This window comes from Dreissena polymorpha, chromosome 7 (assembly GCF_020536995.1).
Source record: "Dreissena polymorpha isolate Duluth1 chromosome 7, UMN_Dpol_1.0, whole genome shotgun sequence".
In the NCBI taxonomy this organism is placed as follows: Eukaryota; Metazoa; Mollusca; class Bivalvia; order Myida; family Dreissenidae; genus Dreissena; species Dreissena polymorpha.
The window spans coordinates 79,917,331-79,943,858 of record NC_068361.1 but is presented as its reverse complement, the minus strand read 5'-3'; the positions used below and the strand labels follow the sequence as shown (position 1 = coordinate 79,943,858).

The window sequence follows — 26,528 nt, the reverse complement described above, 5'->3', positions numbered from 1 at the left end:
TCGTAAAATGATTTTTTTGTCTTGCGTCCGCTTGGTCAATTTACCCCGCATTCGATTTTTTAAAGGCAGAATAGTGTTGTTTTTTGAAATCATTGTGGTAAAGTCTACATATTTTACGACGCACTTGATCGGCTGAATGCGTGTTGCAGACGTGTCCAACAAATATATACACAATACGTTTTCATTCTGCCCTTGCGCTCGCCTCAGATTATATCGAAAATTAATTTGAGAATATTTCGCTCGCTGCAATAGTTTTCGCCAAATTTCTCGGAACATCTGATAGATTTGGTGTGGCCTCAAGATAAATGAACCTAAAGTAACAACAGTTGTACCGAGACACATATACATCTAGAACGTACTTGTCTGGATCAAAACTCGTGACAGACTTCAGGTATTGTTTTGTGTTTACAGTATCAGTTAGAATGTAATTATCCGTTTTCTATTGTTGTATTAACTGTAGGGAGTAAGAACTGTTACGTAAATCTATATTCTTGTATTTAAAAAAATTACCGCTGGTTACATGCGTGGGTAAAACACTTAAGATTGAAGTAAAGGATTTATTCAAAACTAAAATTATGGATTTCTCACTACAGCTAGTTCATAAATTAACACGTTTGAAATGAAGGGCTCTAATTTGTTATTATCGTTAGATAACGTTTACACATCACCTTCAACAGTTGTTTAGAATGAACAATTACAATTAGGCTTTGGAAATTCGACTCTATGTTTGTGGACCGGTTAGTTTTCGGATACATGAACTCTTATGTATAATTATATGTAATACCTTAAAAATCGTAAGAAAATGGTATCAGATTGTGTGGAACAGAGAAAAGACTACTCGAGTGCATTTTCCCCAATATGTGTAAACAATCCGTGTAGTGAGTTAGTTATTTGCATGCACTGTGTTACTTCAGTTAGGTTCTTGAAATGCTTTTAAAAAGCTTAAAAAGTGAACGTTTTCTTGATATTGTACCAGCTCTAAAAATGTATTGTGAAATGGATGTAAATGAACAGACTGTTTCGTTATTTTTAAACTGTTGCGACATGGTCGGTAGGTTTTTCAAAATGACCGGGTCGTTAAACATACATACAAAAATGTGTTATGGCCTTACATGTTATCGGACATACATGCCCGACCAGCAGTATGTGGACAGTGTCATCACTATGTAAATGCTCCTCTTTGCTAGCGTAGTCCGTATCAAGAGAGTAAGTAAATCTATTCATCTATCGACATGGAATAATTGTATTAAATATTTCCAATTTCATGTTGTATATTCGCTATCGAAATTAGACAAATGTAATGTCAGAAGCTTAAACAGGTAGAGCATTGTAAATTTGACCATGCATTATATTTTTAAGCAGGGTTGTTGCTTTTTCTGTTTATTTGTTAAGCTTTCATATTGCACCACATAAACAATTTATATTTCATGAAAACGTTATTAGTAAAAAAGCTGAATATTATAGATTGAATGCGTGCTGTACATAGATTGTACAGAGTGTGTCTGTCATTTCATTTTATTACAGACGACAAAATAACAACATGAAAAACACCTTCCTGCTGTTGAGTCCATTTCTACTAGGTAGGTAGAAGGGTTAATATACGCATATTTCATCAAATTTCCGAAATCAATGAAAAGCGTTGTGTAAATTTCATTTCTACCATGATTGGGAGTTTTGATGCATGCAATCACGTGGAAGTTAGCGAAAGAAATTGTTACATTCAGATATTGAATGTCATAACTGAAATGCCATGCTTTATCAAACTATGGATCTACTTTGGCATATCCTCCTGTAATGTAATTATACCGGATTTTATTAAACATATAATCAAGATTTATTGTCAGTAAAATAATGATGTCCTCGTGCAATACTTTGTTCAAATGCTAGATGAAATGTCATCACGATTAACCTTTGAGGAGACGTCGGTTATCTTCGGAGGCATTTTGTGGCAGCATGTGACCTGCGTCATGCGGCCAGCGCAGCAATCGCGAAGTCTGGTAAAGAGCGACGTTTCCCGCTGTGCATTTACGCAAGGTTTTGTAGGCTCTTTAGCGGACAGCGTAGCTCCCGACCAGACTGCGCTGATGGCATAAGACCCATTTTCGCATGACGCTGGTCATATAATCTCTCTGGAATACTAGCTGATGCTTAAACTAAAGACAGATTTGAATATGATTTATATGGATGGGCTAATCTTAAATAGTTTATATAGTTTCACGGGCTGCACTACATGGCATTATAAATGAGTCGTGTTCTGAGAAAACTGGGCATAATGAATGTGTTTAAAGTGTCGTCCCAGATTAGCCTGTGCAGTCCGCACAGGCTAGTCAGGGACGACACTTTCCGCTTTTATAACATTTTTCGTTTAAATAAATCACTTTTTAGCAAAAATCCAATTTAGACGGAAAGTGTCGTCCCTGATTAGCCTGTTCGGACTGCACAGGCTAATCTGGGATGACACTTTTACGCACATGCATTAAGCCCAGTTTTCCCAGAACAAGGCTCAAATTAAATCGGATCAGAAAACCTATAGAGATTAAAACTCGAGACACATGTGCATCATAGCATGATTGGTATTTTATTGCTTGATACAGTTAATGTGTTTGCGACGTAAAACACTCGGAACATCTTGTGAGATGTATGATTGTAAAACATGTAGACATTATGAGATTAAAACTCCAAACGAATTTGTAATTGTAATTGACTCTATGGAAACGCCTATTTTCTCAGGAAGCATTATAGTGTAGGGCAAAATCATATAAGAATACTAGCTGAGATTCAGAACTGTGTTCATGGACACAACTTTTATGACAGAAAAGTTATAATGGCAAGATGTGTATACTCTTATGGGAATTCCAGCAGAGATTGAACCAAACACACATGCATATTCTTTAGCCTTGTTCTGAGAAAACGGGACTTAATTCATGAGCGTAAAGTGTCGTCCCAAATTAGCCTGTGCAGTCCGCACAGGCTAATCTGGGACGCCACTTTCCGCTTTTATGGTATTTTAAGTTTCAATGAAGTCCCTCCTTACCGAAAATCAAGTTTAGGCGGAAATTGTCGTCCCTGATTAGCCTGTGCGGACTGCACAGGCTAATCTGGGATGACACTTTACGCACATGCATTAGGCGCAGTTTTCTCAGACCAATGCTCATATTTGTCGACACGTTTTATCGTTATAAATATCTGTTCGACGGATTTAATATACTAGTATTTAGAATACCATATGAGTAGAAAACGATTGTGTATTATAAATTTTGACTTTTGTTGACACGCCCATTTTCTAAGGCATCATAATGGGGCAACAAATCATCCCACCGGAGCATCAGCTAAGGTGCAGGATTTGTACGAACGCGTTGCAATTAACGGACTGCAGCAGGGTAGCAGTGTGTGATAACCGGACTGAGGTACGACATTTGTTCGTACAACTTGTTCAGATATCGGTAACATTGAACATTTTCAAAACGAATGTCATTGATTTAAAAAAGAACAAACGAAATAATACTCCAGCAAAGAATGTTGATTACAGCAGTTCGTTCATACAAATGGTAAAACATCAATTGAAATTGATAAAATAATATCGAGTTAGTAACGCGTTTAATCGATACTTTGGTAAAGAACGTGTATGACTGGCATGGCGTTTAAAGTACGCTTATTACTCTCAAGGCTGATTTACCTTGTGATAGCACATACCCATTTATGCCAAGTGGACTCTCCCATCCTTCTAAATTGGATCAATTTATTTCCAAAAGTAGGAATGTCTAGTATATTTATTTCTATATTTAGAATATTTCTTACAGAAATTCCTTAAAGCAAACAGCGCAGACCCTGATGAAACGCCGCACCATGCGGCGTCTCATCTGGGTCTACGCTGTTTGCCAAGGCCTTTTTTCTAGACGCTAAGCATAAATGGGTTAAATACAACTCTCAAAGGTATTGGGTTTGAATCCAGGTGAAAGTATAAAGTCAGCTTTTTGTCTAGCTAATATACTTTTAAATATCTTTTTTTACAAAGTCGAAAATCCGTGAGCAAGTCCATTTCATGTTAGCAATCGTGTTTGTTCAAATGTTATTCAATCGATTCTAATGTCCAGATAGCACATGTGTGAACCAACTGATAAGGTTTCTTGACAATAAAATGAGTCATGTTCTGAAAAAACTGGGCATAATGCATGTGCGTAAAGTGTCGTCCCAGATTAGCCTGTGCAGTCTGCAAAGGCTAATCAGGGACGACACTTTCCGCTTTTATGACATTATTCGTTTAAATGAAGTCTCTTCTTAGCAAAAATCCAATTTAGGCGGAAAGTGTCGTCCCTGATTAGCCTGTGCGGACTTTACGCACATACATTATGCCCAGTTTTCTCAGAACACGACTCAAATGGTGTTCGCGATTGTAAGTATAATAGGTGATTTATACACCTTGTTGTAATTTTGAGTTTTTTTTTTTTAAGTGCCGTGCATATCAGTCATAAATCATATCATCCCGCGCGTGTTAAAAATTATCGTTAGTGCGACGTTGGTAATGATACGCAACGGATTGCATGATAATAATAATAATAATAATAATAATAATAATAATAATAATAATAATAATGTCTTTATTTTCTGAAGGTAACTCATTAAGACAACACATTGATATAAAGTCATGCAAACAGTTGAACAATGACAATCTTATTTTCAAGGAGGCCTTCAAACAACTATGGTATGTATAATGCATTTCTGCATTATCACGCGAAACATGTAGACTTTGACGAATATAAGAGTACTGTAACAGTGTTATAGAAGTGTCATAAAAAGCAACTCTATTACATGACTTATATTATTAATTTCTCTTTCAGTATTGAAATGGTCTCATTGAACAATTATTTATTTACAGAAAGTATTTATGAATATTAATTTCTTGTTGATTGCATTTTCCCATAGTGGTGTAAGAAAGTAAGGATGGGAAGTCACGACCTGTTTTGCCGATTTCCTAGTTTTTAAAGTATCGTCGCAAGTTTACTCATGTTGTACAAGAGCTTGTCCTGAAATACACGTATGTTGTATGAGGAAAAAGTTTGGGTTTGGCACACGATTTGTTGTGAGGTATTAGATAGGGTCGATTATGTCATTGTCGGCTCTGATACTATTTAAAAGTAACACTGATACTCTTGAGTAGACTACAATGTATCAATCAGTGGAAAATATGATTAAAGTACAATGTACCAGGTCATACATCGAGGTATTTTTAAGTATATTTTCCGTACCCCAGGTACTTTGTAGTATACTTCAGAGTACCCGGGGTACTTTTAAGAAGTACAAGAGCCGACAACGACCAATTGAGAAGTAGTTTGACCAAAACCTTTCCCGAATCTCTTCCAGGAATGCTTCATGGATAATATTCTGACCGTGAGCTACCAGAGTGTTTACGTGGGCGGCTGTAGGTCCCGACAGGTACCGTACTTGAGCATTTCCTGTGATCCTGTTTAACCCATTATGCCTAGTGGACTCTCCCATCCTTCTTAATTGGATCAATTTATTACCAAAATTAGGGATGTCTAGCATATTTATTTCTATATTTAGAATATTTCTTACCGAAATTCCATTAAGCAAACAGCGCAGACCCTGATGAGACGCCGCATCATGCGGCGTCTCATCTGGGTCTGCGCTGTTTGCCAAGGCCTTTTTTTCTAGACGCTAGGCATAAATGGGTTAACACAGGTTTTAACGATGTTACATGAAATTCTATTTCATTAACTATAGTGATTTTAAGAACCCTTTTTAACAATTTTTCCTATTAAACTAAAAAAACTTGGCAGCTGAAGTTTTCCTTCTCAGAGTATGTTTTGAAAGATGTTTTCCTAAATAACGAATACTTACTATTTCCACAGCAATGTAACGGCGATCCCATGGCGTCCGTCGGCAAGAAGGAAACCCTGTACATTTGTTCCAGGTAGGTAACATTGAAAGATAACTGATCGGTATTTATTTAAAGAGTTTTATTAACTAGATTTGGAAAATATTTTAAGTATATATTGAAACGCCAGAAAGAGTAATGTTCAGTAGGACATCAACATAGGGAAATACTTCTACTTCGTACTTCCTACAGTCAATTGCTGACTATTACAGGAAGGCCTATTATAGGCAGATATGGACACTGTCGAGTCCGTTTCTTGGGAAGAACCAGTACTTGGTGTCTATGGAGGAGATAATGAGAACGCTCCCCGAGTAGAGAGCGAACCCACGAACAAATGCTGAAGAAGCAGTCATTCCTCTCGTGAGGTATTGACACCTCTTGCAGATTTCGTGATTTGTTCCTTGCAAAATTTACAAATAAATGTCTTATCTTAAGTCTTACAAAGTAAATGCCTCTTTTGAAAACAGTACTTATATTACATCATTAATTTAAACTTTTTGTTTCGGGGGGGGGGGGGGGGCGGGGGGGGGGGGTGACATCTCCGTGATTTGGTCGGATTCTGTTGTGCCTTTTTCTACGTTATCTATTATTATTGAACCTAACATTCTAAAACTGTCGAGTCAAAAACCTTTCAATATAAAAGTCGAAGAGTCAAAGAGTTACCATGAGAGTCGAAGGAAAGCTCTGCTTAACACTAAACTGATGCGGTGCATACACCCGCCTCATTTTGATGGTATTTGACTGATATCTAAAAACGTAATGAACCAGTTGGCCAAAAATTAAACAGAGAGCAAATTATGATAAATTTGCCTTTGCTGGCATGTTTTGGGTTTATTATGAAAATTTGGTGTTGGCAAATGACTGTGAAAGTGCCAAAATCGGAAACCCATATATAAAATAATTCAACTGCGTGTTTTTTTTCTTGTCATCCGTTTACCGAAGCAACTCCCATTCAGTTCAAAACAAAAACATTCATTTGTTAATTCGCAGTTCATGTTCGGGTTTATTTTTTAGGGTCTGGTTGCGCAATCTTAGATCGCATACCGTGCTAATTCCACTTCATGTCCATTTGGGCAACGTCATATTAATTTATAAAAAAAATAATACATGTGCCCATTAATGTTTTAGTTGCAGTTTTCCGTGGTGAAAATAATTTACGAATATCGTCAAATAATAAAAAGGTGCATGTACTTTACACGGTTATTCGTTTTTGTCATGGACACAATGCGGGGCCTAAAACTTGCGCTTGCATAGCAAGATACATAGATCCCCCCTCCCAGTGTAAGGCATTTACCTTTAGGTAGTCACCTTTGCTATAATGAATAATTATTTAAATAATGACTAGATCCGTACGAACAAACTATTGTTAATATAATCGTTTGTATTGATGGAGACTTACACAACTACACTCGCCATTTTATTGTTTGAGTAATTTTCTAGTTAATTGTTATAATTGTGACGATTTCTATTTGATGTTAATTGTTGTATGTATACCATTTTTGTTTTAAAAGTTGAATTTCTAATTGACTGTGATATTTGTAGGATATCATTAAATTTTTATATTTTTTTTCTTGTTGTTTGTGTAATTTTCTTATTGACTTATTATTGTATGTGCAAATTACTAGTTAACTTGTCTGTGTAAATTTGTAGTTGCTGTAGCAACGAGGACGATTGCAATCGACGTGTTTGTGGCATCCACGACAACAGTAAGCATTCATGCATTGCCTAGCTCTACTACTGCTACTTAACCCATTTATGCCGAGTGGACTCTCCCATCCTTCAAAATTGGATCAATTTATTTCCAAAATTATGGATGCCTAGTATATTTATTTCTATATTTAGAATATTGCTTACAGAAATTCCTTTAAGCAAACAGCGCAGACCCTGATGAGACGCCGCATCATGCGGCGTCTCATCTGGGTCTGCGCTGTTTGCAAAGTACTTTTTTCTAGACGCTAGGCATAAATTGGTTAAACTTCCTTCTCCTTTATATGTCTTTTATTTATACATATCACACCGTGTATAATCTTAGGTTTCCAAATAATACATTTGCATTTAATAATAAACACATGTTTGTATATCTTTGACGTATTGTAAAACCGGGCTTAGCGTATATGCGTGAAGTGTCATCCCAGGTAAGCCTTTGCAATCCGCACTGGCTGATCGGGGGCGAAACATTCCGCACTGGCTAATCGGGGGCGAAACATTCCGTACTGGCTAATCGGGGGCGAAACATTCCGCACTGGCTAATCGGGGGCGAAACATTCCGCACTGGCTAATCGGGGGCGAAACATTCCGTACTGGCTAATCGGGGACGAAACATTCCGCACTGGCTAATCGGGGGCGAAACATTCCGCACTGGCTAATCGGGGGCGAAACATTCCGCACTGGCTAATCGGGGGCGAAACATTCCGCTTGTCTGGTATATTTTGTTACCAGGAAATATCTTCTTTGCAAAAACGCAAGCTTAGGTGGAAAGTGTTGTCCCTGATAAGCCTGTGCAGACATGCTTATCTGAGACTACTCTTTACACACATGTATTCAGCCCAGTTTACCCCTCTCTCTATAGATGTGAGCGTATCCCAGTGCTATCACTGCGACTCCTCCATCATGGATCCCCGGAACTGCGTCACATTTTCCACTTGCGACACTAATGAGGTGCGTAGCAACCAGGGGCTCGTTGTAAAAATCATCGTAGGGTATACGTAAACCTTTTCCACTTAGATACGTATCTTAACGCATGTGTAGTCATTAAGAAAGTTATATTTCATCAAAGATCTTTCTTACTAGATTCAAGTTTTAAGGGCTATATTTCCAACCCTAAGATACTGATGAGTAACTCGAAGTCTGTTTAGGTTATATGCTGATGCACGTTGCCATTTGCACTTTGCTTCTGAAATGGTTAAATCACGCAACCGTGCTTGAAAGAACACGTTGCATCGTACCAGAGGCAGGGGTCACATGTTGAATCCCACGCTCAACGCAAACCTGCTTAGTCTTTCGCATGCGACGTTAAATCGAGGTGCAATTTACTAGGTGCTTCACATGGGATTCGCAAGTCTCTCGAACTGGCTTGCTCCTGTATCTCGCACTATTCCCGTTTTCTAAATATCAAGTCTTTTGGTAGCAATGGTAATATACCATATACGAGAAATACAGATGCATTCGAAAATAACAAATCTAATGCACATAATAAGAATTTTGAGAACGGTTATACTGAAGTTACCCTGTGGTCGGTCCGCATATAAGAGAGCGAATTTGCTCTATATAATTCTCATGCTCGTTAATTGAAACTTCCAATATGCCAACATCATGACGTGTTTATGTGCAAAGCACCATTTTTCACCGCCTTTGACTAACACATTTATGATTTATTTGCCCTTGAACATGGCTGACAAGCAGGTGCATGCTATTTAGTCACCTAAATTGGTGATAAAGTTGTAGTCATAGTTATTTTATTAATTCCTAGAAGAAAAATCTATCGGAAGGCACACTGATAATGAACTTCTCCCTTTTTATCTACAAAAATCAGTCTTATGCCTTATGTTGCAAAAGAGTTTTTATGAGCCTGGACCCTGGTTACTAATTAACTTCTTAGATTGATAATAAAACATTATGTACTAACGGTATGTTTCAATTTACGCAGGCTACACATGTTCGTTGCTGACAGGTATTCCCATAACGAATCAAATTGTAAGATAAGAGTTATGAATTAAAGCGGGTATATACGATTTTGTCAAATATTTATGAATTTATATAAACTGTGTAAAAAACTTATTATATATATATTTCAATATAAATTAAAATAAAAGTTAAGAAGAACATATGCCGAAAAATGCGAAATAAGCCAGATATTTAATTCTGAAATTGAAAACGGCTGTACAGCCGAATTCGCCAGCATGTATACCATACATGTAAGATGTGCATCTAAACTTAGTTTAACGGTTTATTTGAATTCCTGCAACGATATCTATTCATACGACACATGAACACTATCTCCGATCCTAATACAAAGACGAATGCTTCGGTTATTGTAGGAAAATATGTACGTCACTATCGGCTCGGGGCGCTAATTTGTCTTTGCTGCATTTAATGAAATTCGGCTTTAATGTATACTTTTTCTTGCCTATTTTGTGTTATTGTAACATATTTTATCAATATAATACAATTAAACACATATAAAAAATCGTATATACCCGCTTTAAATGTGACAAATCTAAAGTTTGTCTCAACAGTGAATAACTTAAATCATTTAATATGTACATGTTACAACGTAATAAGTAAAATCACATATTCGATCCCTACTTTATCTTTAAGGTGTGCTTCGCTAAATCCAACTATGTACCCGGGTCCCCCTTAACGTTTGCGTACGGCTGCCAGAGCAAATATGTGAGTATGCAAACCAATACCAATTAAGGCAATATGAGTCGCGCAATGAAAAAAACGGGTTTTATACACTTTCGTTAAGTGTCGTCCCATATTAGCCTGTGCAGTCCGCACAGACTTATTATGGACGTCATTTTCCGCATTGACTGGATTTTTGTTTAGGAAAGACTTCCTTTAACCCTTTGCATGCTGGGAAATTTGTCTTCTGCTAAAATGTCGTCTGCTGAATTTCTAAAATTAGCATTTTCTTCGATTTTTTTTTCAAAGAATACTATCCGAATAGCAAACAGTTTGGATCCAGATGAGACGCCACGTTCTGTGGCGTCTCATCTGGATCCAAACTGTTTGCAAAGGCCTTTAAAATTCGGTTCCCGCACTGAAAGAGTTAAACGAACATTTCCATTTAAGCGGATAGCGTCCTGTCTGATTAGCCTATACGGACTGCACAAGCTAATATGGTACGAGACTTTACGCACATGCATTTAACCACGTGTTTTCAGAGCGAGGCTGAAATATATACGGAATATTACGCTAGTCAATTGTTCCATGTGTTTGTATCGGTCGAGTGGCTTGTGTGATGACGTATCTCACGAGAGGCGGAGCCTCGAGTGTGATACGAAATAGCGGAAGCCACGAGACTGATACAAACACTTGTAACATTTGGCTTGCGTAATATTCCTTTTGTTGTATACAACTTTCAACCATTTAAGTTAAAAAATGAGTTTAAGCGTTCATAATTAACCAAGAATGCAAATATAATTTTCTGCATTCAAAGTGACGTGAATAAAAGTAGTCCGGCTAGTATGGTAATACAAAATAGGAAAACTAGCGAGTGGCATAATACATAAATTATTTCTGTGCAGTTGTATTTTACCGATTGATACAACTTGTATTTTTGGGGGAGATAAAGCAGGTATATAATAAAGCGTGTATACCCTATAGAATTATAGCAGTATGCGCAGATTTAAGTGATATTATGGTCATTTGTCACCGTTGAATTGAGCTGAAAAGAATTGACAGGTCAAAAGAGTAAGTTAAAATGTGGTTACTGACCAATTATGTGCAACTCATCTTGCTACCAGTTGTTTATAAAAATATATTTTATATTATATATTTTACGTGACCCACCTAGCCCTGTAAGCCGAAATGATCCGTAAAACAAAATGGTGTCTTTGTGTCGTATAAACGAATCTGCACTAAAACTATATTTAGGTTCACATTGTACATGCGTGATCACTTGTCAAACGACAGTACGGTTGATATTCAAATGCATTATTTTTCTCTTTCCGGGATATTGTTTTAGAGTGTTGATGCTTCATTAACAAATATAAGTGTATATGAAATGAAAACACAAAAAATAAACAACGGTTGCGATAGACACCTATAAACTGTTAGATGCCATAATATCACTTAAATCTGGCATGCCGCTTTACGCATGCATTAAGCCCAGTATTCTCCTAAGGAGGCCCGTCCATATCAATATTTTCAGCTGTGTAAAGCGTTGATGACGAACATATTCCATTACCTGGATACGTGTTTTGGCAACTTCGGTAAAACACCCGAGTGTCAACACGAGAGCACGATGTGCAACACGTGCTGCGCGGACGGCGGCTGTAACTTTGGCACGTGCAAGGAAATACGGGGTATGTATTGACATCACACAATTGTTTACTTCATGTCTTTACAGGCAGCAGTGTAAATAAATGCGAGGTCCGTTATGACGTCACGTAAGTGCAATTGCAAACAAATACTAGGTATGAAGTTTTATGAAACGCCACCAGTGCAGTACTTCTCAACGGACAGCAGGGGGGGGGGGGGGGGGAGATAAAAATCTTGAATGACATCAGCGGGCGTCCGTCAGGAATGTCTGCTCTCTCCCGTCCGAGCATACGGGATGGAGGTCAGCATGGAGATCATGGTGAATAGCACGACCAACACCAGTACAGACGTCACCATGAACGGCGAGAAGCTAGAAGAAGTGACCAGCCTCAAGTACTTGGAATCCTGTCAAAGGATGGTACCAGTACTGCTGAGGTCGATATAAGAATTGCCATGGCGACGGCAGCGATGGCGAGACTGAGTAGGCTGTGGACAAGCAGTTCAATCAGCTTCCCCACCAAGTACAGGCTCTACAAGTCCCTTGTAGTCTCGATCCTACTCTACGGCTGCGAGACCTGGACGTTTCACGAGGACACACAACGCATGATATAGGCATTTGAACATAAATGCATCTCCTATACGGAGAACAAGACCAACACGTACGTCCGGAACATGACTGCAACACTTGTTGGTCCACAAGAGCCCATACTGGCGACCGTCAAACAACGAAAGTTGGCTTGGTTTGGACACGTCACCAGGCACGACTCTGTGCCAGACTGTTCTCCAGGGCACGAGAGGGAGGTCGACGTAGAGGCCGTCAGAAGATAGGCTGGATGGAGAATGTAAAACAGTGGACATCCCTTCCCATGGATGAATTAATCTCAACTGCACGCAACAGACCTAACTGGAGGAGGATTTCTGTATCGTCGTCCCGCATTTCCCCCCAACGGCCAAACCGGTCAAGAGATTAATGATGATGACGATGATGATGTTGATGATGTTGATGATGATGTTGATGATGAAGATAATGATGATGACTAGGTATGTAACGACATCACCAGTACTTGCCTAAGGAATTACGTGCAAATATATACCTGATACACAAGTTTACTGTATAGAGGATATCATTCTGCAATTGCAAGGAAAACAACGATGGCACATCTCTTTTTGAGATCATATGATGCTGTAACATCAATAATATGGAATTTTACATAAATTAGGTGTTTCGGAGGACTCTATCGCGCGATTTGATTTTGCGACATATAAGTCTATCAACCTGCACGATATAGTCAACCGGAACACCACAATTTATTTGGGCCGTGCTCTGTGAAACGGGGGTTAATGCATGTGCGTAAAGTGCCGTTCCAGATAAGCCTGTGCAGTCCGCACTGGCTAATCAGGGACGACAATTTCCGCTTTATGATATTTTTCGTTTCAAGAAAGTATTTTCTTAGCAAAAATCAAGTTTTTCGGAAAGTGTCGTCCCTGATTAGCCTGCGTGGACTACACAGGCTCATCTGGGACGACACTTTACGCACATGCCCCTTTTTCACAGAGCACGGCTCATTTACTGTCATATTCCATTTACTATATACCTAGTTACCTACTAACGAATATATCATTTATCATACACCTTCTTGCGAAAAAAGACAACTCGAAATACTACAATTATCAAATAATTAAAAAATATTCAATACATTTACACACAAGTGAAAAACCCAAATCGCATGACTATATTTTCAGACCGCCTCTATCAGTTCACATGACTATATTTTCATACCGCCTCTATCAGTTCACATGACTATATTTTCAGACCGCCTCTATCAGTTCACATGACTATATTTTCATACCGCCTCTATCAGTTCACATGACTATATTTTCAGACCGCCTCTATCAGTTGTACAAGAAAGGCCTCTTCAGTCTAGACACCATGAAAACCACCTTAAAGCCCTAACTCGGGAACACCTCAAAGAAATGATGGGAAACACAAAAGGAAATGAAAAAAGAGACGTCTAAATGACTGTTATTAAATTATGATGCTTACAAAAGAGTTTTATGAATAAAAAATGTTAACTGCCCTTACAATAACCCCAGATGTTAAAAATCCGTTACATATTTCATCCCTTTTACATGCCCCGCACGTGGTTTTATACATGTACACGATACAACTGAATGTCTCGTTTTTAAACGGAAACTGAACAACGCAAAAAATGCGCACGTTTTTTACACGTATTACTGCAGATAATTAATGTTCGCATATTCTATTTATTAATCATAACAATAAGAGGACAATAATGACCCTGATTCGCCCATCTGAATTCACATTTCGATACGAGAGTGATCTTAGCTGGGAGATTCGTTTTGAGATTTTACTATCATGATTCGCTAAACTGAATTTAAATTGCGATACTAGAATTTCAGTATATCGATATATACGTTACTCCAAGTTTGGATCAATTTCGACCCCAGCGGCATGATTTGAATAAGCTTGTTAGAGGGCCAATATACGATGGTCCATGCCAAATACCAAACCGCTTTGCCTTGTCATTTCAGAAGAGATTTAAACAGTTTTCACTTTATAGTTATAGTTACAGGAAAACAAGTTACCCCCATGTCATGGCCAGTTTTTACCGCATTGATATGATTTAAACGAACTTGACAGAGGATCATCATACGATGGTACATGCCAAATATTACACAATCGAGCCTTGTCTTTTTTTCTAATTGTTTTTTCCTGCAAAGGTATATAAATCATATTGACCCCAGGTCGTGGACATTTTCGAACATAGGTAAATGATTTGAACACACTTGTGTACATTATAAAAATGTAACCTCGGAGGCATGCATTTTCAGAGGATTTTGAAGTTTTAATTCTTAAAATATATTGTCCAGCCATCGTTACATAAATATGCAGTAGGCCTGAACGTTTATATAACTTTGGTAGAGGATCGCCCAAGGGAAATCCATAGGAAGTTTCGTGACAATCTGCCAATATGAAAATCGCCCATCACTATAGTTCTACATGGTTTAAACAGCTGTTGTTTGTTCCTTTCACACCAGAACTGTCTCGCTCTTTTACTTCCTACAATTGTTTATTAAACACAATAGTACATTTCAAATTGAAGCATGCAATCTTTCATTTTCTATTTCCATTAATTGCTAACACGCAGTAAAATCTTTCACTGCGTTGGCATTACAAACAGTGTTTCACAAGCTTCGTTTTTAACACGGTACATGATTCGGTCGGACAACACAAGGTATGCATATCAATTGAAAAATGCAGTTGAATTATGGCTCATATTAAATGACCCGGTTACATGCAATTCACAGACCTTAAAAGCACTATTTAGTTTGTTTGAACTTGCAAAAATATGGTTCAATGTATTGAACATCTTAAACCAACATGTTTGCGTTATAATTGGTTGTAGGAAATAATAAAGTTGCAACGTTATGCGAATACACCACATGAAGATGGTCCGACTTCGCATACAATTAATAACAAGAACATCAAGATGGACCTAAATCGCCATTTAAACCGAGTCGTGCTTAAAATATGGTTTGCCAGATGTCAGCTTTCACAATTATTTTGCTTACAGTCTTAATTAAGGGAGGCGGCGAATTGTGACCCTATGAGCGCATATTACTAGCTACATACAAAAAAGACCCGTTTTTGAAATTAACCGACGACGACAATTATAAAGTGGTATTCATTTAACTTACCAATTTTATTTTAACATGTAAAATAAACGCTAATCAAACAAAAAGACGTTTTCACATTTTTATTTATTCGTACACAATGCAATAACATGTAACATATCATTTATATTTTGGATACAAAACAGACAACGTGCCACGTGGTGAATTCTATTAAACAATGTCCAATTTGAAAACACTTCGTTCGTTACAAATAATGTGATTTCGACGGTAGAGAACTACTGTGCTATATAATCCATGGAACTGGAACCTAATATCCGGCACATGACATTACCTAAGTGTGGCGTACATGTACATTTATATTAAATACCAAGAAACATGGGACCGTTATTCCTTTAAAACACGTATCCTACTAATATTTGCATAACGTTGCAGTCCATGAAAGATTGTCTAGTTATTTCAACGTTCAGTCATCATTTGCATGCAATCTTTGGATATGTGCTCCATTCATGCCATTGGTCATCCGAGTCAGGTGGCCATTGACGTCACCGCCACCTTGCGACGAACTACGGTGTTGCATAAGTGCCAGACGGTACATTCGGTCGAAGAGTGTGACAAGCATAATGCACAGGCGGGACACGGCCCAAGGCGCGCTGAGGTAGGCAAGCAGATTCCACAGTCCGACTTGCCAGCCAGCTATGGGGACTGCAAATGGACGCATCACAATGTTAACATTGTAATAATTGGGACAGGGATTGAAAAAAGGCGCAAACCTGCGTATACCTTATAATACATGGGAACATATTGTAAATAGAATTATCGCAGAGAATACATAATTAATACTGGGAAAGAGACTGCAAATAGATGTATAGCAGCGTGAACAATATAATAAGTGGAAAAGAGACTGTTAAAAGGCGCATCGCAGCGCATGCGTTATAATACGTGGTACTAATGCAAATTGAAGTATCGCAGAGTAGACATTATTCTATCCCACTTTTACAGCGAATTCGGTTGATTAAAGCCCCGTTGATTAAATTTCTGCTATCAACCACGGCACGAAATGACGTCATTTTTTTCGATAAACTGACGTCATAAATCCAGCGAAATTATCCAGCTAAACTAATTTTGTTTAAATAAAAAGGTTTACTGAATAAAAAGTGAGATAAATAGAATAATAGATTAGTGTTGATTATAGATCAGGTTGATTATAGATCGCTAAGGCTCGTGCTTTTTGTTTTCTAAGTCTCGCATGATAAACCTGATCTATAATCAACACTAACCTATTATTCTCTATATACGTGGGAAAGAGACTGCATATAGGCGTAACACAGCGAATATATTATAATAGTAAGGAACAAAAAACAGCAAATATATGTATAACAACATAATAATACTTGGGACTTTCATTGGAACACAAACGCACGCGTGGTGTAAATGTGGTTCAGTCTTTGTGCAATTTTACATAATACGTATTGTAATGTCCTTTATGTTGTGAATCTCACTGCAAATATTGATAAAGAAAATGATTATTTTTAAATAAATGCGTTGGAAAAGCTTTTAAGAAATAGTAAGTATTGCGTTGAGCAATTGTATGTAAGTTGTAAGAAATCATAGCACCTGTGGGTCCGGGGTCACCATGACCCAGGTAGAGGGCCAGCAGGAACACGTGATTTCCGTACACCCAGAACAGGTTCGGCACCTACATAATGAAATATACTATGTAGCTGGATCGACTCCCCTCATGACCAGATTCAGTTCCAATTTAAGTCGCGCTCTGGGATAATGGGGTTTAATTTATGTACGTAAACTGTCGTCCCTGATTACACAGCATATTCCGCACAGGCTTATTGAGTGGGACACTTTCCGCCTAGACTGGTTTACCATTTAAACAAGTCTTCATGTCAACGAAAAGTCTAATAAAAGCGAACAGTGTTGTCCGTGATTACTATATGCGGGCTGCACAGGCTAATCTGGGACGGCACTTTCTAATCTGGGACGGCACTTTCTAATCTGGGACGGCACTTTACGCACATGAATTAAACCCGTTTTCCCACAGCGGGGTTCGTTATTCTTATTTTCCCAACAATTTATGTCAGCATGTAGACATTTGAAAATGACGCAAATTAATGAATGCAACGGGCAAAAAATGCATTTGTTTGGTTTACAATGCCGCTACGCAACTTATATTATACATTCCACCCACTCGTGTAAACGGTCAGATGATTGCGATGTCTAGGGGTGGTACCAGAGAAATACAAACGTCCTCAAATCAGTCTTTGACTGACATATATCCGCTGGTGTAATGTGCCGTTACACTCTGATTAATAATACTTGTAGTATATTTAATAAATCAAAAGTAGTTTACCTAGGATAGAAAATAACGAATAGCGAAATTCTTGTATCAATATTTTGAGGCGCTCCATAGGATATTAAATCGTAAATATACTGCTTTTATCAATGCATACAGTTACATCTGCTCCATTATGGTGTTTTATGTCATACTGTATATAATAATAATGATTGATTCAATTAAATTATTAACTTACATTTCTTCAATATTATTTCACAAATAGTATAATTATTATTGACAAATTGATTTATATTTTCGGAAATCTTGGATATTAAGATGGCGCTCCGATGAGGAAACACATAATAGGCTATATGAGTACTTACATAGCTGTTAAAATAAATTTTCGTCAGCCAATTATCTTGGTGTTTGTAGTCGTTATTTCTAAATCTCGCTGCACTAAAATCAGAGTATACACATCTGGCCAATGCATTGTGAGGAAAGATGTTTATATAAATCAGGATCGAACGATATAATCTAAATAAAGCAGATAAAGACAAATTTATTCTAAATAAATTAGGTACAAACCATTTCATGGAATATATTTTATAAGATGTTTAAATTTCTGACGACGGCAGAATCTAATATAAGTGTTTTTATTATACAAAAAGATATTTATGATTTAATTAATATAATAATGAAAACATTGACGATGATGAAGAATAAGAAAATGATGACAAACATTATAATCATGAGGCCTTTCATTTATTATTATAATATTTATTAGTATTAAATTATTGTTATCATAATTATAATAATAATAATTATTATTATTATTGATATCATCATTATCATCATAGTCATCATCATCGTCATGACGATGATAAGGATTTAGATAATGCAGATGCACACGAAGATGATCATTTAACTCATTACTTGATAACAATATTTACAAATGATAGACGCTCCATTGGCCGCAGAAATCTAGTATTGAGAACATCTGAAACGCCAGGATGTACACCGGATAAAGCGTGGCGAGCACGTGACACAACGCCGTCACGGACGCTTCATCAATCAGGATGTCTAATAGCATGCCAAACTCGGAGGCTGAAATAAACACTGAACAATTTTAATATTTTTAGTGCTTAAATACACGCAGTTTGTTGCGTTTATCTTAATACAAATTTGAAAGTGTATGTTATATGAAAAAATATGCGTGCTTATTTATATACCTACACATACGCTCTTTATCAGTGACATTGGGTAGACAATGACAAACAAGCATTTTTGTAAGACTGGCCTCAATAAAAAATAAACAAGCGTTTACTAAATATTGCAAGTCAAACGTATTAAAAACGTTACTTTGTCCAAGATATCTCGCTAGGTTCCCGTCCAACTCGTCTAGAGCAAAACTGACGAAATAACAGAGAGCTGCCGCACATCTGTCTGTTCGAGCGACGTAGCAAAAGAGACATAAGAATAGAATTCGAAAGTAATCTGAAAAACATGTAGATGCATATTATTCCGTGTTCAATAGACGTTGTCTTTATCATTATAATAAAGTATTACCATCATCATCATCATCATCATCATCATCATCATCATCATCATCATCATCATCATCATCATCATCATCGTCGTCGTCATCATCATCACCATCATCATCGTAGTCGTCGTTTTCGTCGCCATGAATATCATCATTATTATCATCATTATCAGCATCAGTATCACTATCAGTAGCAGAAGCTTACTCACTATATCGTCATCTTTATTAAGAACTTCAGCTGTGTAATCAACATCGTCAACATTCGCATTGTTATATTTATCATCAACAACAACATCGTAATCGTCTTCGTATTATCATTCGATCAGGTTTAAAGGGACTGTCCAACAGATTTTGGCATGTATTACAGCTTGTCATGAACTGCTTTCAATGCTTTATATTGATAAATTTAAACATTTGAACTAAAAATCTCCAGTAAAAAATAAGAATACAATTTTTAAAAAGAAGAAAAAAACGTTAACCTCCACAGGACTCGAACCACTGACCCCTAGAGTCATGGAGTTTTGGAGTAAAATGTCTCCCGACTTTACCACTCGACCATCTTCGCTCACATCAACTGTGGAGGTATTTTTAGCTATATAAGCAATCCTCGTAGTTCGCCAAAATATCGATTTGCGTGGAACGACGCTTTTGACTGTTGGACAGTCCCTTTAAGCATCACCAATGAATACTTCATCAAGATTCACTTAAGGTTCATGGGGGGGGGGGATAAAATTCATTAAAACTTCGCTTTGGTTTTTCTTCATTCAATGTGGTACAATATGGTCAAACTATATATCATTTTAAAGCTTAAGACGGATAGAATAACATAAACACATTTTTGACATTCAATAAGTGTGTGCCTTATTCATATTTTGGTTTAAAACCAATACATTTTTACACTAATTTACAAAATCTCAATCTAAAGTTAGGAAGGATATGCACTACCTTAAGTTGAATAAATACAAAGCTATATACATATACAAGGTCAAGTTAGCAACATTTCACAGAAAATTATTGTCATAAAACAACAAATGAGTTTTTATTCAACTGCCTTTTTTGGATAAATTTCCTAAACAAAGTTCTAAAAATAACTAAAACGTAACTACTTTTTAAAAAATCCAGGTATGGTGGATAATAAGAGTCACAATTTTATTTTAAAGGCTTAACAATTTTGTTATTTACCTCTCAACCAAATTGCACATTTTAAACCATCTCAAATTGAAATAGATTGCAGACGACATATAAAATTGTAAAGGAATATAAAGAAATCGGCAAACCGATTGATTTTATATTTCGATTCCTTCTACCCATTTTGAAAGCGTGGCCATCGCTGTGCTCCGTAGAAAAACGTGCAAAACAATCGGTCGAAACCACGTGCAGTGGTGAGAAAACCGGGTATGTGTATACACATACCTGGGAAAACACATATCTTATTTTGACAGTTGGGTGGCAACTAGTAAAACAACTATTAACATTAATCAGCAAGAGATCGCACTAAATAACAGAAATGACCACGTAGAGATATCATCACTTACCCTATTTGAAATATTTTCCAGCTGAAAATTGTCCCCCACACGTCTTTTTTAGTTTATTTGTATTGTTTTTCTGGGACCGAAGTGCATCTCACAGAATATCCATCCAACTTCTGTTGTTTTCACTTCCGTTATTAAAAACTCCGTTTAAAAGAATTATTTCTAATTTTAGATTGTTAAAGCGATGTATTATTATATATTATCATTATAATAGTATACCGTGATGAATTGAACGGAGTTACGTATCGATCTTTCTGTCAGTCTGTAAGCGTACTATTTTATGCGCAATAATATAAGTAATGTGATTCGACAACGATTGTAAACATTGGTGAAATGCTTCTTACATAGTTATTCTTTTGAGTGTTTATGAGGTCTGATCGTGCAGTTTGCAAACATCAACGGAAAGAGTACAAGCCAATGCATCGTCAACCGTTTGGAATGTCAATTAGGCGATGAGTGAGTTTTTAGCATGTTTCTTTCTATTTTATTAATTTAACAAGGGCTGTTTGTAAAACATGCATGCCCCCCATATGGGCTCTCCGTTGTAGTGACAGCCATTGTGTGAATATGTTTTTTTGTGAAGTTTCATGATCCTAGGCGTAAGCGTTCTTGAGTTATCATCCGGAAACCATTTTACTATTTCGGGTCACGGTGACCTTGACCTTCGACCTAGTGACCTGAAAATCAATAGGGGTCATCTGAGAGTCATGATCAATCTACCTATCAAGTTTCATGATCCTAGGCCTAAGCGTTCTTGAGTTATCATCCGGAAACCATTTTACTATTTGGGGTCACTGTGACCTTGACATTTGACTTAGTGACCTGAAAATCAATAGGGGTCATCTGAGAGTCATGATCAATCTACCTATCAAGTTTCATGATCCTAGGCCTAAGCGTTCTTGAGTTATCATCCGGAAACCATTTTACTATTTGGGGTCACTGTGACCTTGATCTTTGACCTAGTGACCTCAAAATCAATAGGGGTCATCTGCGAGTCATGATCAATGTACCTATGAAGTTTCATGATCATAGCCCCAAGCGTTCTTGAGTTATCATCCGGAAACCACCTGGTGGACCGACCGACCGACAGTCCGACATACCGACAGACCGACCGACATTTTCAAAGCAATATACCCCCTCTTCTTCGAAGGGGGGCATAAAAATGGCTGCCCCCATGGTGATGAAATGACATGTGTTCGAGTTTTGATATTTCTAGATATGTTATTTTTTTGACTATTTAAGCGTAACTTGCCCTCGTCAATGTCGATATTAATCAGTTATATAGTTATATAATTTTCCGCCGAAATACGTGGAATAAACATGATTCAGATTTTTGAAAATAATGTATATTTTATTTTTAAAATCGCTTTGTATTTTGATTGATTTTGTGGATGTTATGATACGTTGATGTACAAAATTTGTAGCAGTTTGAAGGAAAAACATCCTTAAAGGGATCTTTTCACGCTTTGGTAAATTGACAAAATTGAAAAAAGTTGTTTCAGATTCGCAAATTTTCGTTTTAGTTATGATATTTGTGAGGAAACAGTAATACTGAACATTTACCATGGTCTAATATAGCCATTATATGCATCTTTTGACGATTTTAAAACCTAAAAATTATAAAGCGTTGCAACGCGAAACGATTGAATAATTTGGAGAGTTCTGTTTTTGTCGGTAAAATTTGTGAAACTACGAAGATTGCTTATATAAGGTATAAAATACGTTAAAAACGTGTACTCGGCGGAATAGCTCAGTAGGCTAAAGCGTTTTTACTTCAGGACTCTGGCAGGACTCCAGGGGTCACTGGTTCGAAACCTGCTCCGGGCAATGTTCTTTTCCTTTTTTAAATTTTATTCTTGATTTTTTACTGGAGCTTTTACGATCCAATGTTTACATTTATCAATATAAAGCATTTTATGAATAAGTTAAAAAATGCCAAAATTTGTGAAAAGGCCCCTTTAAAGCATATATGTATACATTTTCAATGTGGCACTCTTCCTTTAGTCAAATTTGAGTTCAATGCTAGGAGTCCCACATTTTTCAAATTGAAGCCTCTACATGAACCTTAATATTTGGAAGGAAAGATAAGTGAGACGCCGTGTAATCTGTGATGCACTCGTTCACACGAGATTTCGAGTTTACACGAGTTTAAACGCTCACTGTGACAACGGTATGCATGTCAGCATTGTATTGTCGCAGGACATGACCTTAAATATCATGAGTAAATCGTGATATTTTAATTCCCTGAGATTTTTACATTAGATTTTGTATTAAAGGTTAAAGATGAACTCAAAGCTAATACGGCGAAATATATTAAAGAAGGCCATTAAGAAAGTCACATGTTTGCATTCTTAAACTTGAACGACATAATATGCGCGGCATTAAGTTCATAGCTTTCAGTTTTGCTAGAAACGGATATGCAGCTTTTGAAATATTAATGCAACAAGTTTCCTTCCGAAACGGAATGGTAGTTTCACATTTGGTCCAAAGAGCTAATGCTACGATTGGTTGAAGACGAGTCTAGATATGAAATTTTTATTTTAAATGTTGAGCCGTGTGATACACAACAAAGATACGTTATAAACATTCGACCATTCTGAAAAAAACACCATACGTATAAAACGTGACATAACGTAATACATATATTTGCGATTTGAAAATATATAAATATCTGTTTTATATTGCAATACATTTTAAAATGCGATTTCGGGTGCACGTTTGTGTGAGATAGTGTTACTTCAGGGTTTTTTCTGCCTATTTTGGGAAAAGGAGTCTGACCAAATTGGGAATTTTTTATCGACAAAATTGACCATTTTGGGAATATTTGCTTCGATGAAACGGCTCATTTGGGAAAAAAATTGTGAATTTATCATGCTTAAATAATTCAGTGGTTTAACAAATAAATTTGTTTTAATTTATTTTGTCTTCTTTATACAAACAGATGTACTATTTGGCATGTTCAACGTTTATTCAAGTACTGCAGTTTTGTTTTTTAGTTACAGTAACACTCTGAGATAAGAACTGTAACTGTACAGTCAAAACCTTTTAGCAGATATTTTTTACCAAAACAAACACTGATTAGTCACACAAGTTATAAGACACTTCATTCTTAAAAATAATTAAAAAAAATTGTGGAAATTGGGATTTTTTTTATAATTTCGGTTTGGTATCGGGTCCGTTTGCTTTGGGAGTGCCTCCGTTTTCCGGAGGCGCAGACAGTGCTGAAAAACCCCTGTACTTATAACAATTATGAATTGATATACAGCTTAATATATGCTATCATATTATGAGAACATATTTAAGTTTTTTTATTCTCTGTACATTGACTACATTCATACGTACCAATTATGTTTGGAATATACAACAGCACATGAGTAGTATTCCCTTTACGATGTGGCGAATCTGAAATCAACAAGTACATGCGCGTGATTGTGCGATAATGTATTTGATATTTACACTATGCACATGCCATGTGGTTCTTGACAAAGCCACTTTAAGTCATCTCCGTCATTGATTAGTCTAGTACCAACTGTGCAATACCCTATTTTAATATAAAACAATATATTATGTTATACAAAACCTTTTTTGCAAACATTAAAATGGATGTATAGAAGTTATACTTTCCAACAATCGTGAAATCGAATCCTTATCGGGGTTTAAGCGGACACAAAAACAACATTTATTATGCTTAACAATTCACTGCTTAAAAGCAAGGTGAACATTGTTATATGCAACATGTATAAAACCAGAAAAGCGTCTGAGTAGCTCGCCTCCTGTTCAGGTTTATGCTATGAATTGCTTATGAGTCTTTTAAAAAAATGTCTTTATTCAATTAGATTTTCCAAGAGACAAACATGAGTCAAAATGCGCATCTGTCAAGGGTTAAGAAATTATAGAAAAAAGCTTCCATCAGACTATTTTTGGATATCTTTTAAAATTGTTAAGTTTCATTGTATGTATAAAAACAAAACAAGTAACCCCAGGAGGCCAGGACTGTGCCAAATTTTGACTCCAGAGGCATTATTTTAACAGACTTTGAAGAGGACCACCTTAACATGGAAGACACAAAATCATGAGCTCCAAACCTTGCTGCTTTATAGATATTTTAAATTATGTAGAATATAATCACATATGTATATATAAAGTATGTGACCATGGACGTGGTCAGTGTTAACTCCAGGGGCAAACACATCTAGCAGAGGACCACTTGACAATGTTTCACACAGAATATTTAACCTCTAACCGTTTTTATTTCCGAGAAAGAATGAAGCTGTTAGCAGTTTTTTTAGCCCTGGTGGCACACATGCAATGGACCGGAAATTGTTTAACCACTTTGAAATAACGGACGCAACTCACGCACTGACGGGCATTTGGGTAGCCATAAAGTTTCTCAATACACACAACTTCGCCTACACCGTATGCGCATCCACCACCATGGTTATTTACATGTAAACATAAACACATGGTTGATACGACCTTTGTTAACGAAAGCGAAAGAACTTACGACTTTTATTTGATTTTCTCCTCTCATTTTGTAAATCCATTCGTATTAAACCGGTCGAAACATTAACACACTTGTTGTCATCAATCACTACATGTAACAACAGCACTACGTAGTAAAACACAATACACTCGTGTATCTACGATCGTGGTAAAATTATTGTGTAAAACTTTCATTAAGACACTATAATATGTATTACTTTAACACTGTTGAAATATCGTTCAGTATGTGACAAGCAGCGCAGTTTTCGATATTCTATTAAGAGAATGAGCAGGTAGTATAAGATTCCAAACCACGTGGGTAATAGTGTTATGGACATTTTATTCACGGGGATGTACCCTCCAATGGCGTATGCAGCTGCATTGTACCACACAGTTTATACTAAGTCATAACGATGGAAATGGGAACAGCGCGATTGTGAATATCAAAATATATTGGTGTGGTTTTGGTTACTTCTGTTGTATGTCCTTTTTACTCATGCAATAAAATAGTTGTTCACGGTGTGTAATTGAATGAATCACCCCAAACACGAACCGCCGAAACTGGCGCACAACGTGGCTTTCGCCCGATATGTCGGATTTCTGGACTTCCAAAGATTTTGTGAAGAATTTTGGTAGGATGCAATATTTATAAATGTAAATTCAATGGCTCCAAATTTTAATTTGTGTCAATATAGGATATTAAAGGGACCTTTTCACAGTTTTGGCATGTATTGAAGTGTATCATTAAATGCTTTATATTGATAAATGTAAACATTGGATCTAAAAAGTTCCAGTAAAAAAAATCCAGGAATAAAATTAAAGAAAGAAAAAAGCAACCCTCTACTGGGCTCGAACCACTGACCCCTGGAGTAAAAGTCTATCGCTTAGGCCACTCGGCCATCCGTGCTCTACAATCAGAGATGTATTTTATAAGCAATCTTCGTGGTATCACAAAATATAACGACAACAACAGAACTCTCCAAATAGTTCAATCGTTCCGCGTTGCAACGCTTTATAGTGTTCAGCTTTTAAAATCGTCAAAGAATATAATGGATATTCGAGAGTACAGTAAATGTTCAGCGTTTCCTCACAAATATCATAACTACAACGAACATTTGCGATTCTGAAACATTTCTTTTTCAATTT

The 26,528-nt window shown here is 36.8% G+C and overlaps 3 protein-coding genes across 27 annotated transcripts in view; 1 reads left to right on the top strand and 2 right to left on the bottom strand.

Annotated features, from left to right (window-relative positions):
• LOC127839330 (A disintegrin and metalloproteinase with thrombospondin motifs adt-1-like) overlaps window positions 1–26,528 on the bottom strand; it is a 288,676-nt gene that overhangs the window by 39,877 nt on the left and 222,271 nt on the right. The window lies entirely within an intron of this gene.
• LOC127839335 (uncharacterized) lies at window positions 282–13,969 on the top strand. Of its 4 annotated transcripts, none has more exons than XM_052367666.1 (10): window positions 282–391; window positions 1,525–1,580; window positions 3,289–3,407; window positions 5,362–5,433; window positions 5,871–5,932; window positions 7,547–7,602; window positions 8,466–8,554; window positions 10,214–10,285; window positions 11,772–11,925; window positions 13,765–13,969. In XM_052367666.1, exons 2-10 carry the CDS (start codon window positions 1,541–1,543, stop codon window positions 13,833–13,835), a joined length of 735 nt encoding a protein of 244 aa, XP_052223626.1. In that variant the 5' UTR covers window positions 282–391; window positions 1,525–1,540; the 3' UTR covers window positions 13,836–13,969. The 4 variants fall into 4 exon arrangements, with proteins under 4 accessions (XP_052223626.1, XP_052223630.1, XP_052223627.1 ...); XM_052367667.1 differs by lacking the exon at window positions 282–391 and adding an exon at window positions 1,103–1,206; XM_052367668.1 differs by lacking the exon at window positions 282–391 and adding an exon at window positions 1,225–1,319.
• Window positions 15,646–25,724, bottom strand: LOC127839333 (CDP-diacylglycerol--inositol 3-phosphatidyltransferase-like). Of its 2 annotated transcripts, none has more exons than XM_052367662.1 (7): window positions 25,405–25,724; window positions 24,243–24,302; window positions 19,185–19,319; window positions 18,776–18,929; window positions 18,209–18,281; window positions 17,153–17,234; window positions 15,646–16,240 (listed from the first exon to the last, which is right to left on the bottom strand). In XM_052367662.1, exons 1-7 carry the CDS (start codon window positions 25,442–25,444, stop codon window positions 16,002–16,004), a joined length of 783 nt encoding a protein of 260 aa, XP_052223622.1. In that variant the 5' UTR covers window positions 25,445–25,724; the 3' UTR covers window positions 15,646–16,001. The 2 variants fall into 2 exon arrangements, with proteins under 2 accessions (XP_052223622.1, XP_052223623.1); XM_052367663.1 differs by having other exon boundaries at window positions 19,185–19,268.